Source organism: Bos mutus, chromosome 4 (assembly GCF_027580195.1).
Source record: "Bos mutus isolate GX-2022 chromosome 4, NWIPB_WYAK_1.1, whole genome shotgun sequence".
Classification (NCBI taxonomy): Eukaryota; Metazoa; Chordata; class Mammalia; order Artiodactyla; family Bovidae; genus Bos; species Bos mutus.
This window is the reverse complement of record NC_091620.1, coordinates 81,890,924-81,905,116: the sequence shown is the minus strand read 5'-3', so window position 1 is coordinate 81,905,116 and position 14,193 is coordinate 81,890,924. Positions and strand designations below refer to the sequence as shown.

General features: G+C 37.1%; 1 protein-coding gene across 1 annotated transcript in view; it reads left to right on the top strand.

Moving 5' to 3' along the window:
• Positions 1–12,817, top strand: part of SEMA3E (semaphorin 3E) — a 275,070-nt gene extending 262,253 nt beyond the window's left edge. The window contains exon 17 of the mRNA XM_070369709.1: positions 8,614–12,817. Coding sequence (XP_070225810.1) covers positions 8,614–9,066 — 453 coding nt within the window. The 3' untranslated portion in view covers positions 9,067–12,817. The remainder of the gene's footprint in view (positions 1–8,613) is intronic.
• The last annotated feature ends 1,376 nt before the right edge of the window (positions 12,818–14,193 follow it).

Here is a 14,193-nt window from a genome sequence, read left to right as displayed (position 1 = left end):
TTGATACACATGGAAAGCACTGCTTCTTCCTGACCAGCTACCAGATGTGCAGGGTTCTTTGTTCAATTACTTCTTTTATTCCACATTATGAAACATATTGAATCAATCTTTATAGCTAACAATATTAAAACCATTTTTAGTAAGAAATTTTGTGTTTTTATAGATTTTCTATAAGAATATTTGATAAAATGATGTATTATGTACCATCTTCTTAACCAAGAAAATCTGGTCTGCAGACAGCGCAGCTGAATGAAAACAATTCTGTAATCAAGATATGATTGTTGAAGGTACCCATGTTAACAAAAGTGAAAAGATTAAGTCGTGGAAAGACTTCAAATACAAATTTCTAAGCCATCTTTTTTTATTTTTAGGTATTTGTAGGCCATGGAAGATATATTTAACTTTCAGAGCAATTTAACCTACATAGTGTACGGTTGTCCAGACTCAAGAGTTCAAACATCTTTTATTCCTGAATTTATGATTCACTTAACCAGGAGTGGAGACCACAGTTGTGAGACAGGCACCATCTATAACATGCAAATAAATGGTGTGGGATTTTCCCATTGTAATTGTTGTGCTTCTATATTTTTGAACCAGTCTGGACTTTATGGATACATAATGAACTGTTTCTCAAACTTGGGCTTCTGATTATGAAAGAAACATTTGATTTTTATATCAGAATTGGAAAAAAAAAACCATGAAAATACTTCTTATTCAGTAATGAAATATTTGTATTTATTTATATTTTTGCTGTTTTATTTTAAAACACTTTCATAAACGGCTTGCTATATGCCAGAAACTAAACTAGATGACTTTCATGTTTTCTCACGTATTATTCATTCTCATAAGAAGTGTGGTGGGGAGGGGACAAAGGATCATATTTGTGATAATGTTTATATGCAGATTCTTTTCAGGAAAAAGAACTGTGTCCTGGAACTGTTTTTCCTGTTGTATCTGTGGAGCATAGCTTTCTTCATTAGTTGCTAACTGTTCCTGAAATCATGCTTGCTTCCTCTCTATCCAAATCCTTATTAAACTTACCTAAAAAGGGGAATAACTTTTGGATTTATCTTTACTGGTAACCCCTATTGCCTTGCACGTTTGTACACTATGAACTAATTAGTATGTTCTCATTTTTCACATGTTCTGAGCACTCAGAAATGTTTGGAATGATTAAGATATAGGCCTTTGCCCTTTTGAAATTTAAAATATGGTTAAATATGGGGTTCAGGATGGGGAACACATGTACACCCATGGCGGATGCATGTTGATGTATGGCAAATCCAATACAATATTGTAAAAAAAAAAAAAATAATAATAATTTAAAAGAAAAATAAATTAAAAAAATAAAATATGGTTAAGAGATAAAAATTGTATGGAAAAATAATTTGAAGAAGAATAAAAATACTAGCTTGTATGCTACAAATGTGAATGTTATTGAGTTACAAAGAGACAGCTCTACATGGGCTGTGAAGAGAGTATTCATTTAAGAAGGGAAAACTTAAGCCTAGAGAGAAAGTTTTTTAATGGATGGGTAAACAACAGAAAGGAGTTCAAATAATGGAAAGAAAGAAATACTACGACCAGAATAAGACCTAGGAGTGGGAAGTAAAGAGGCAGTACAGAAGCCAAGAGCAGCAGGAGTTGTGAGGCATGGAAGATTCGTTTCTAGTATTGTATAGGTTGCCCCCCACCACCACCTGCCCTTAACAGTACAACATTTTCTTGGGCTGCTACCATGACTTATAATGTTTATTAAATATTCAAAAGACTGAAATAGGAAATGCATTCTTTAAGCTCATAGCTTTCATTCAAATATAGACTGAAGATAAATTTACAAATTAAATATAAACAAACGCAGGCATCATTTAAATGTTTAGTTGATGTAATGATTTTTTTTCCACTGAAATAAGCTATCTCCATGAACATATTATGGGATACAGGCTGCCACATATGTGCGTGTGTAAAACATCTATCCATAACACCTTGTGCCTTACGATGACTCAGTACCCCCCACACTTTTCTCAAGTGACTTCAAAATTTTTATGTGCATTAGTACATAGGGGTGTTGTTTGGTTTTCATTTGGCTGGAATGTAGCATTAACATATTAAATCCAGCTTTGTTCTTAGCAGCTGGAAACTGTTCAAGCACTGAAAATGGCTCAGAATCAATGATAAACAAAAACATTCACCAGGAGGTTGATCTTCCACATGATCCCATATAGTTTATTAATTTATATTGATTATCATAAAAATAAATACATTGAGAAATCCTTCTAGAAAATTCACTCATCTCCCGAAATGTACCTCTTCTACCAACCCTAGTGAGAAATACCACATGAAGCTGTTTTGCTATAGAGAATTAGAAAGGTAACATCTAGTTAACTGAGCAATTCTTACCTGCTCAGACAATGTGTTTAGCTGCTCAGTTGTTTCCAACTCTTCGTGGCCCCATGGACTATAGTAGCCCACCAGACTTCTCTGTCCATGGAATTCTCCAGGCGAGAATACTGAAGTGGGTTGCCATTCCCTTCTCCAGGGGATCTTCCCGACCAAGGATTGAAGCCAGGTCTCCTTCATTGCAGGCAGATTCTTTACCATATGAGCTGTCAGACACACAATAAGTCTGAATAAGTTCTAAGTCAGGAATGTTACAAAAGGGAATGGACTTTGAAGAGTTAAATGGTACTCATGGACAGAGGAGCCTGGTGGGCTATAGTCCATGGGGTCTCAAGATTCGGATACAACTTAGTAACTAAACCAGTACCCACCCATATGTTCAAATAAAGGGGAAAGATACCAGTCAAAAGAAAACTCATTACGGGACTATTATGCATTTGCAGGTAATGTTGCAGGCTCAGATGTATAAATGGTAATAGGTGAAATGATGATATTAAGGGAGAAAGGATACTTTTACTTTGGGGTGTTAAAGAGCTCTGAAGAGGTGACATTTAGTTCATTCTTTGGGATAAGAAGGAGCCAGTTGTATGGGAGTCCTTTCAGGACCTGAAACAGAATCAAGTTGGGCATGAAAGCGGGAACAGAAAGAAGGATTTGGGGGGGTGACTGCCATGCTGCTGCTAAGTCGCTTCAGTCGTGTCCGACTCTGTGTGACCCCATAGACGGCAGCCCACCAGGCTCCCCCGTCCCCGGGATTCTCCAGGAAAGAGCACTGGAGTGGGTTGCCATTTCCTTCTCCAATGCATGAAAGTGAAGTCGTTCAGTCGTGTCCGACTCTTAGCGACCCCATGGACTGCAGCCCACCAGGCTCCTCCACCCATGGGATTTTCCAGGCAAGAGTACTAGAGTGGGGTGCCATTGCCTTCTCCTTGACTGCCATGAGATAAGGTCAAAAAAATAAAAAATAAAAAACAGTCATGAAATAGGAGAGTCTAACATGTAGCAAAAATAGTGAAATGGAAGGGATGTTTATGCTGGTCAGCCCTGAAGAAATTTTGGTGAGACCTTGCTGTATTTGATATATGGATAGAAAAATGATGGTGAAATACAATGACCAGCAGTTAAGGGTAGGTTCAAAAATAATGATGATATGGTCAGAAAGAGAGAATTTAATAAATGGGAGGGGAGTGCAATTTGAGTGGAAAGTCACTGAAATATAGTTAGTGAATTGTCATATACTTAGTCCTGGTCAGTATTTTATAATTAATAAGAAATACAAAATAATGGACTATTCATGTGTAAGATGTACCATCTTAGGGAAGTTGATCAAAATGAGAAAATAGAAGAATTATCAACGGATGCAAATAAAATGTGAGATAAAGGAAGGACAGAGGCTTATGCCTCTGAGGGAAAGAAAAATCAACAGAAAGACCAAGGAGAGAACCAGTATAATGGCATGTACTACACAGAACAAAAGACATTTAAGGAGTCAAGTCTATCTGTGTTCATAGTGAAAAATGAAGTCACTCAGTTGTGTCTGACTCTTTGCGACCCCATGGACTGTAGCCTACCAGGCTTCTCCGTCCATAGGATTTTCCAGGCAATAGTACTGGAGTGGATTGCCATTTCCTTCTCCAGAGGATCTTCCCAACCCAGGGACTGAACCCGGGTTTCCCACATTGTAGACGGACGCTTTACCGTCTGTGTCCAAGGAAGCCACTAATTTAAAAGCAGTGGAGGGTGTGTTTCAGAGACAGTTTTTATTGTCAGAGGCATGGTGCGGTCACATCTAGCTTCCATAGGTCATGAATTTGTGGAAAAAGATAGTGGTAAAGAAGACTGCCAAGAGGACTGGGGAAGATGAGCAGAGTGGCACAGAGTCCTTTGAGTTATTTTCTGTGGCAGATGAAAAAGATAACATTCTCAAGGATAACAAAAAGTTTCTATATAGTGAAAATGGTTTGGTTTGAGGGCTCTTCCTGGCTCATCACTGGAGAACTTCCTGAGTTAATGGCTATCATGTTCTGTCCACCAAGACATGGTCCTGACATGTCAAGGAAGCCCCTGTGAAGGATTCCAGGAGCCCCTTTTATCACCTGTGTCTCTATGAAGCTGCTGAATAATTGATCTTACATGGCTGAAAAGAATAATGGCTGGGAGCCTTGTAATTTATCATTAACATCCCTATTTGGCTTGCAATCTCTTTTGTTGTTGCTTACTTGCTAAATCATGTGTGACTCTTTGCAAGCCCATGAACTGTAGCCCGCCAGGTTCCTCTGTCCATGGGATTCTCCCAGGCAAGAATACTGGAATGGATTGCCGTTTCCTTCTCCAGAGGATCTTCCTGACCCAGGGATTGAGCCTGTGTCTCCTGCATTGGCAGGCATGTTCTTCACCACTGAACCACCAGGGAAGCCCTATAGTCTCTTATTATACAACTAATACCATTTGTTACATTATTCACAGATTATATAAATGGCCACACAGGAGTAATCACACATGAGGAGTACCACTGAACTTAGCTGTGCCTGAACTGATTAAGCCTCGAGAGAGCTGAGCCTGGCAGGTCTTGCCCTGATCTAACACTGGGACAAAAACTGTGCTTGTGGTAATGGCCTTTCCTGCCAAAGTGGTAGGGGGCGCTTTGTATGCCCCTCTTATATTGGCAAAGGTTAATGTGGTTTTTTTTTTGTCTATTCTCAAAAGGTAAGTCAGCCAGTGTATTGCAAATCACCTTTCTCCCATTGTAATAGGATCTTAGGCCATGTGAAAACACAGGCTAGTCTGTTTTTAGCTAAAGGAAAGGACAGGCGTCCATTTTATTGGACTTTGCTTTGTTACTATTATGTAGATAGTATTGTTTACAATTTGAGGGTCTGTGGCGGTCCCGTGTGGAACAAGTCTGTTGGCACCATTTTTCAACAGCCTTTGCTCACTTTGTGTCACCTTTTGATAATTCTCACCATATTTCCAACTTTTCATTGCTATTGTATCTGTTATTGTTGGGACAGTGTGTAATTTCCTTGGTTCTGTCTTGTCACAACAAAAATTTGAAGTGATGGACCAGTGTTAAAGCCCTCGGACAAACCGTGTCACAGCTCTCAGACAGATCAGTGTTACAGCTCAGTTTTATTTAGAAAATAAAGGAAAATACATCCTCAAGGCATGCGGGCATGCCAACCCAATAGACGCAAAGAGGAGAGAGAGAGAGCATGAGAGAGTGAGAGAGAGACCCCCCAGCCCTTTGGCTCCTCTTTTTATGTTTTTTCTCCTCCCCCTGGGCCTGCCCTATGTAAATTGGGCTAGCCAGGAGTGCTGTGTCTTCTACCTGAGGTCCTCACTCCTGTTCTTTGACTTTCCTTTGTTCTATTTTCGTGGGCTTTTCCCTTCCTTGTCTTTTAGCCACTGCCATTCTGGACTCCTTTTTCCTATTCTAAGTACCTAACATTATGATCTGTAATCAGTGATATTTGATGTTGCTATTGCAAAAAGATTAATAGTTCTTTGAAGATTCAGATGACAGTTGACTTTTTTAACAGTGTTTTTAATTACGGTATATCCATTATTTTTTAGACATAACACTATTGCACACTTAATAGACAATAGTATAGTAGAAACATAAATTGTATATGCACTGGGAAACCAAAAATTTGTGACTCATTTATTGTGATATGCTTTTTAATTGTGGTCATCTGGAGTGAAACCCACAATAAAGTATGTCTGTATATAGGAAAGGTAAAGGTAAGTATTCATAGCTCTGTACACAGTATTCTCACCAGTGTTATTTAAACTCCACAGCAATCCTTCAAGTTACATTATAACTATTACTTCCTTTACAGAGAAAATGAACACAGAAAATACACATCAGTGCCCCTAGACCACACAGTTAGTAGACAGTGGTGCCAGTGTTTGAATCTAGCTTTGTCTAAAGTCAAATCATTCACTCACTAGTACAGCTCAGTTCAGTTCAGTTCAGTCGCTCAGTCGTGTCCGACTCTTTGTGACCCCATGAATCACAGCACACCAGGCCTCCCTGTCCATCACCAACTCTCGGAGTTCACCCAGACTCACGTCCATCGAGTCAGTGATGCCATCCAGCCATCTCATCCTCTGTCGTCGCCTTCTCCTCCTGCCCCCAATCCCTCCCAGCATCAGAGTCTTTTCCAATGAGTCAACTCTTCGCATGTGGTGGCCAAATACTGGAGTTTCAGCTTTAGCATCATTCCTTCCAAAGAAATCCCAGGGCTGATCTCCTTCACAATGGACTGGTTGGATCTCCTTGCAGTCCAAGGGACTCTCAAGAGTCTTCTCCAACACCACAGTTCAAAAGCATCAATTCTTCGGCGCTCAGCCTCCTTCACAGTCCAACTCTCACATCCATACATGACCACGGGAAAAACCATAGCCTTGACTAGACGAACCTTTGTTGGCAAAGTAATGTCTCTGCTTTTGAATATGCTATCTAGGTTGGTCATAACTTTCCTTCCAAGGAGTAAATGTCTTTTAATTTCATGGCTGCGGTCACCATCTGCAGTGATTTTGGAGCCCAGAAAAATAAAGTCTGACACTGTTTCCACTGTTTCCCCATCTATTTCCCATGAAGTGATGGGACCAGATGCCATGATCTTTGTTTTCTGAATGTTGAGCTTTAAGCCAACTTTTCTCTCTCCACTTTCACTTTCATCAAAAGGCTTTTGAGTTCCTCTTCACTTTCTGCCACAAGGGTGGTGTCATCTGCATATCTGAGGTTATTCATATTTCTCCCGGCAATCTTGATTCCAGCTTGTGCTTCTTCCAGTCCAGCATTTCTCATGATGTACTCTGCATATAAGTTAAATAAGCACAGTGACAATATACAGCCTTGACGTACTCCTTTTCCTATTTGGAACCAGTCTGTTCCATGTCCAGTTCTAACTGTTGCTTCCTGACCTGCATATAGATTTCTCAAAAGGCAGATCAGGTGGTCTGGTATTCCCATCTCTTTCAGAATTTTCCACAGTTTATTGTGATCCACACAGTCAAAGGCGGCCTTACTGTGCTCTTCTTATCCTGAATTATAATTATTTACTGATAGAAATAATGTCTGTAATTTATTATGTCACAAACATGAAAAGAAAATAGTGGAGTACTGAAGGTATATGCAGACTTAATATTTACTAGACCTGTGAGGTTCTTCAGAGCAGAGTCTGGACTTTTGTTGTTTATTTTTTAGTCTGTTAAATGGACAGTCTGGTAGAATTGTAGGAAGTGCTCACTGAATTAATGAATGGATGGATTCTTTCTGATAAGGAGAGAGAGTGTGGATATCACAGCTCTCCCAACACAGGGCCTCATAGACTGATCAGTGTGATCTGGGACACATAAGAACCTCTGAGCTAATAATGTGAGAAATTGCATTTATTTTGCCATTAAAAAATTATATTTGACAGTTCTTCATTACACTCAAAGCTTGACTGCTATACTGAACTGGATGTTTTTTCTAATGGGTAATGGAAATCATTAGGGAAAAAGCCCTCTCAGTTTCCTCTTAACAATATTGGTGTAAAATTACCTCTAAGTCTGTGATATGAAGTGATCTCAATATAAATAAGTTTAGGACAAACACATGTGTGCCCAGATACACATGTTCACACATGCACACACACCTAATGTAATTATTTAGCCTCTTTCTCCTATATATTTATATTATATATAACATAATGATATAAATATAATATAAAATAAACATGTATGTATTAAAATATTAATATGTAAATAAAATATTAACATAAGGTATATACATTTATATAGTATATTATGGGCTTCCCAGATGGTGCTACTGGTACAGAACCCACCTGCCAATGCAAGAGACAAAAGAGAGGCAGGTTTGATCCCTGGGTCAGGAAGATCCTCTGGAGGAGTATGATAACCCACTCCAGTATTCTTGCTTGGAGAATCCCATGAACAGAGGAGTCTGGTGAGCAACATTCTATAGGGTCTCAAAGATGTCAGACATGATTGAAGTGACCCAGTGTGCATATAATCTATTATATAGTTAATATATTCATTATATAATATATGTATAATATATAACTATGTATATATGACTTATAGGATTTCATCATATGATTGCAAAAATGAAAAAAAAAATTTCTAGGTAGTGGAAAGGTGTAAGCTGGTATTCTATTTCCTGGATAATACTTCAGTGCCTTTGATTTTCTTGTTCTTGTACAGGTGAAGACAGATGATAGAGTGGTTAAGATGGACCTCGGTTTACTCTTCCTAAGAGTACGCAGAATGGATGCTGGGACCTATTTTTGCCAGACAGTAGAGCATAGTTTTGTTCATACAATCCGTAAAATCACCCTGGAAGTAGTGGAAGAGGAGAGAGTGGAGGAGATGTTTAGCAAAGACTTTGAAGAGGATAGGCTTCATAAGATGCCTTGTCCTGCTCGGAGCATCATCCCACGTGGGACAAAACCATGGTACAAGGAATTCTTGCAGCTGATTGGTTATAGCAACTTCCAGAGAGTGGAAGAATACTGTGAAAAGGTATGGTGCACAGATAAGAAGAGAAAAAAGCTTAAAATGTCCCCTTCCAAGTGGAAGTATGCCAACCCACAGGAAAAGAAGCTCCGTCCCAAAACTGAGCACTATCGCCTGCCGAGGCACGCGCTGGACTCCTGATGGGGTGAAACCTTCTACTGGCTTCTGAAAAATTTATATTTAGAAACTAAAAAAAAAGAGAGAAACCATATACTTTCTTTGTATTACTTAAAAAGAGTTTTCTGTAATATAGAAAGGACTATAGAGGTGATATCATAAATTGTTCTATATACTCATTTGACTGGTTAACCTCACATAAAATTAACTAATTTTTTTTAAAACCATGGATTGCTCAATGATTTCACATTCTGTTTATCAAAAGATAACCATAATTGTAGCTTTGAGTAGTTGGCTGCTCTTCCATGGCAATTATTATTTTACTCTTGAAATTAATGCAATATTGCTGAAAAATTAGATATTTTCCATAATCATGGCAAAAATAAATAAATGTTTTAATCTTTTGAATTTTGCCTTTCCATCACAGTGTAAAATATATAGATTATCACATACTTTAACATTCTCAAGTGAACCATCTGTACTCTTTTAAGAATTAATGTAGTAGTGTTGTCTAAGCCATGAACTTTATGAAGCAGGTCTGTTGTAATTATTGTAAACTATGAAAGAAAAATTGTGGTCACTAAAAAAAAAAAATTGTGGTCACTTTGAGGCTTGTGTCCTTCCTAAAACGTTCAATAATAAACCACACTCACAATAGTTCTGTTTCAGAATGAAAACACATTCTTTGAATTTCACTCCAGGGCAGAAAGAAGAAAGTTAACGTTCACATCTCAAAGACAGCAAAGAATGTCAAGACAGATGGAGTGACAGAAAACATTTTTGCTGCCCTCTTGTGGTAGAAAAGGTATATTCTCACATCTTTTTTTAATTCTATGGATTGTCCAGTAAAAATTTAGAACCAGTCTTTCAATAAACACATCTAGGTCATTTTCAGAAAAAAAAAAATTAACAAGTAAAAATGTGATTCTTATAAGGTATTTATGAATAATTTATTATCTCACAAACCAAAAATGAAGGTATTAAAGCACTGAAGCCCTATTAAAACTTAAATTGTAAAGATTATTTAAAAAAGTAATCTTCCCAGAAATCTAAAAGCTATTCCAGAAACATGTTTTATTTTTTAAAAAGTAAAATATTCTGCACTCAGATATCAATATTTCCTTTTAATTTTATATTAAATAGGAAAGTTGTTTCATGAGGTTCAATTAACTACCAAGATGTTTAGAGCATCTTTACTTGTTTCTTATAAATATTATCAGAGGTTTTTATATTTGAAAATGACTATTTCCTGAAGTTTTTTTATCTTATTTTATTTAGCTGTTAATTTTCTAAAGTATGAAATTCTGAGAGTTTTCATTTAACTAAAACTAAATGCAAGTGAATTACACATAAATAATTATGAATATTTATTTAAATTTAAGTTTGAATGACATTATTCTCAGTTTTCAAAATTAGCTTATAGGCTATAGTTGATAATGTGATGGTTTGCAATTTCATTCAAGAATTATTAAATTTAAGAAAGTTTGGAAAGTTCATTAAATAAGTTGCCAAGCTCCAAAAGTCCTAAAGGAAACAAATATATTAGAAATTAACATTCTCTGAAGTGCACAGTTGTTATTTACCTAAAAATCCACTGGAGGTCATTAATGTCCATTTCAGTATTAACAGAAAGCTGTATGTGTTTCAATAAAGGCCTACCGAGTGTGGAGATAGAGAACCATAACCCCAGATCAGAGGGTCCTTAGCAAAGTTTGTGTCTGCAGGACTCAAAGCACCATTGAAAATATTGTTCTATTAACACAAGAGAAGGGAAAGTAGGATTTTCTCCTGTATTCAATTTTTTTTTTTTTAGAGTAAGGGAGGTACAGTATATGTGACTATCACTTCCATCTCAATAACACACCCAAAAGCAGTTAAGGAGAGCAGTGATGTTAACTGTAAGCTAAAATACTTTGTAGCTTAAGAAATAAAACTGAGGAAAATAACTTTTCTGTTATATAAATCTTAAGAATTAAATGATTCTACAAGCTGTTTCAACTAAAATGAGATGATTATTTTAATAAGGCCAAAAAACCTTTTAAAAATGCTAACTGATAGTCTGATAAAATTTTGAGGACACAAGTTCACAATTCAGGGAGAGGACTAAATTTAATATATACTTATTTTTCCATCTTCTTACTTTCTGTCTCTCTCCCACCCTTTTTTCCCTCCTGTATTCTCCCCCATGCAGGTATCCTGTCTCTCTCTCTCACACACACGCACATACACACACTTTTAAGATACTGCCTTTTCAAAAGACAAATCAACAACCTATGCTGTCATGTCCTTCTTGAGAATCTGAAACATACCACAAAACATATTCCGCCTTTTGTTCTGTTTGGCATTAGAAATCAAATGTAGAATCTCCTTTGAGAAATGTGCAAACTTGGAAAATCACAGGTGAATTGGTCCTCTTTATACCCCTTTTCTTGAACTCAGGAAGGACACATACTTAGTCACCTACCCTGGCCCCAGCACATTTTCCCCAGACATCATGCCCTCTGGGAACACACAGGTGAGAATCCTAAGGGACATCTCCACATTAGTCAGTCTCCTACTTCTTCAGATGTCCTCTGTGATGTTCTCCGGGAAGGGAGAGGACCTGTGAATAGAATGAGCTTTGGCATAAAATCATGTGCACCTCAGTTTTCAGTCCTGTGTCACCTGTTAAGCTAAAGATGGAGATTTGTTAGCTAGAAGGACTATAACTTGAATGGAATTTACTTTATGATTTGTGAGGTCTCTTACACATCTAGCCTTTTATATTGTTAATGTTTTCTTTTGTGTTTATTACTGAATATTTCAGTGCAAATTTATCAACTCGGAGAAACAGAGATTAAAAATAGAAGTAAACACTAATACGAGCTCTAGAAAAAAAAGGGAACAGAAAGCCTTTGCCTGCTAAGTAAGTGGCAATTCTATATACATATGTATGTGTATATATATATTAGAGTCTTTTTTCCTTCCTAAAGTTAGTTAAATACTTAGGAGATTTTTATCGAGTATTTAATATTTACTATAGGGTATAGGGTTTTATAAATCCTCATAGTGATTATGAACATTTGTAAAATTTGTAAAATACAGTAAATCATTTTGGGTGCTTGTGTAAGCATGAATCAAACACAGCAGCTGTTGTCCTTAAAATGCATTGTCTTCAGCTTGACAAATACATTAAAATATTACAAATATTACCTAGCCTTGAATAGGTATTTGAGATCCCAGGAAAAATTGCCGCAGTCATAATGACAGAAAGGAGTTGATGTTCTTTTTCTTACCGCAGAGAATCACTTTGAATTACTTCTTCAAAAACAGTGCTCATTTTTCAGGCCAACAACTGTTGCATTTGAATCAGATATAAATAATTGATTTCCAATGAAAACTTTTGATTGTAGTATGTTATTTAAGCTGGTATGTTTATTTTTCTTGGGAAGATAGCATTATCTTTTGGCTTTCATTATAAACTGAGTGTGTTCTGTTTGTGTTTAAATGGCTTAGTTATAAGCTGGAGGACTGTACTGGGGTATTTTTGTCTAAATGACTTCCTTTTATTTGCTTGCCCACATCCATAACAGCATGTGCCATATTGTTTCTGCTCACTGATGATAAGCTATGAGACTTATTACCACATGGTGGCAAGCTGCAAAGACCATTGACAATGGGTCTCTGACTGTCACATGAATCTGCCAATGTACACTGCATAATTTGTACCATTATGTATAATTTCTATTTAGTTCAACTTAGAGGATAAAGAAATAAATATTTGTGAAACCCTTAAGTGTTGTCTGAGGAGTATTTTCTAAGTTCTTGTCTGTTGAACCCAAGTTTCATAATAATATCAAGCCTGAATATCAACATGCAATACTGGACGAGCATTAATTTTCAAGGATTTAGAATAGACTTTAGTTCACTTTTGTTTCAAATGTATAAGTCAACTTTCTAAGAAGGAGAGTGTTCATCTCATTGCCTTGGAGCTGTTGGATTTGTGCCTTCCACACCGTGTTTCTAGAACCAGTAGCCAGAAATTCCTTTCAAAGCTGCATCATCCAGGTGAGAGATTTAGAAAATGAATGCTTTTAAGATGACAACTGGTAGGATGTTTATGATTTTTGCAAGCCTCAACTTGTATCTAAATTGCTGTCTTCCCTAGCTCTGGGAGTTGGTGATAGACAGGGAAGCCTGGCATGCTGCAGTCCATGGGGGTCACAAAGAGTTGTACATGACTGAGTATCTGAACTGAACTGCTAATTTTAATAAGAACTTGGGCTTCCCTTGTAGCTCAGTCGGTAAAGAATCTGCCTGCAGTACAGGAGACCCAGCTTTGATCCCTGGGTTGGGAAGATCCCCTGGAGAAGGAAATGGCAACCCACTCCAGAATCCTTGCCTGGAAAGTCTCATGGACACAGGAGCCTGGTGGGCTACAGTCCATGGAATCACAAAGAGCTGGGCATGACTGAGCGACTAACACTTACTTGCTTACTTACTTGGGGAGGTGATTTAATAATATTTAATGGTAAATGACTCGTCCTTTTGGGAGTTTTGTTTTTAAGGCCGAATTTATTGTATCAATAAGTAATTATTCCCAATGTATTAAAGGAAGAATTTGGCAATCTAGAACACTGTTTCTGGCAGCTTTGTGGTAAGAAAGTGCCATTAATGGTAACTGTTTATACATGTTTCACACTTGCATGTATGTATAATACAGGACCTACTTTTAATGTAGTATTTGATGAACCCATTGAAATGGATTTTTAGATACATATTTAGTCATTATTTGAGGGAAAGCAGGGAAACAATTGTGAGGATTAGAAATCTCGTACTTGTTATTCAAAGGGAACAGAAGTATGCACCCATCTTTTTATTCAAAAACTGTATGCCAGGCAGGGGATAGTTGCTTACTAATGCCATTAAGTTATGTAAATGAATAAAATTGAATTGCATTTGTTCTGAGAGTATGTTTTCATGGGAAATAGTCCAAATCTTCATTTTCCTCTGTGTACTAAGACCCTCAACAAGAGTGTAGCTTTAAAAATTTTTTTTCAAGTCTTTGGAATGTTGTGAAAAGTACTTCTAAATATGAATCTTGGGACTTCTGGTCAGGACAACATTAAAAAAGCCACACTTTGATTCAGAGGAGCTACAATGATGTAGCAA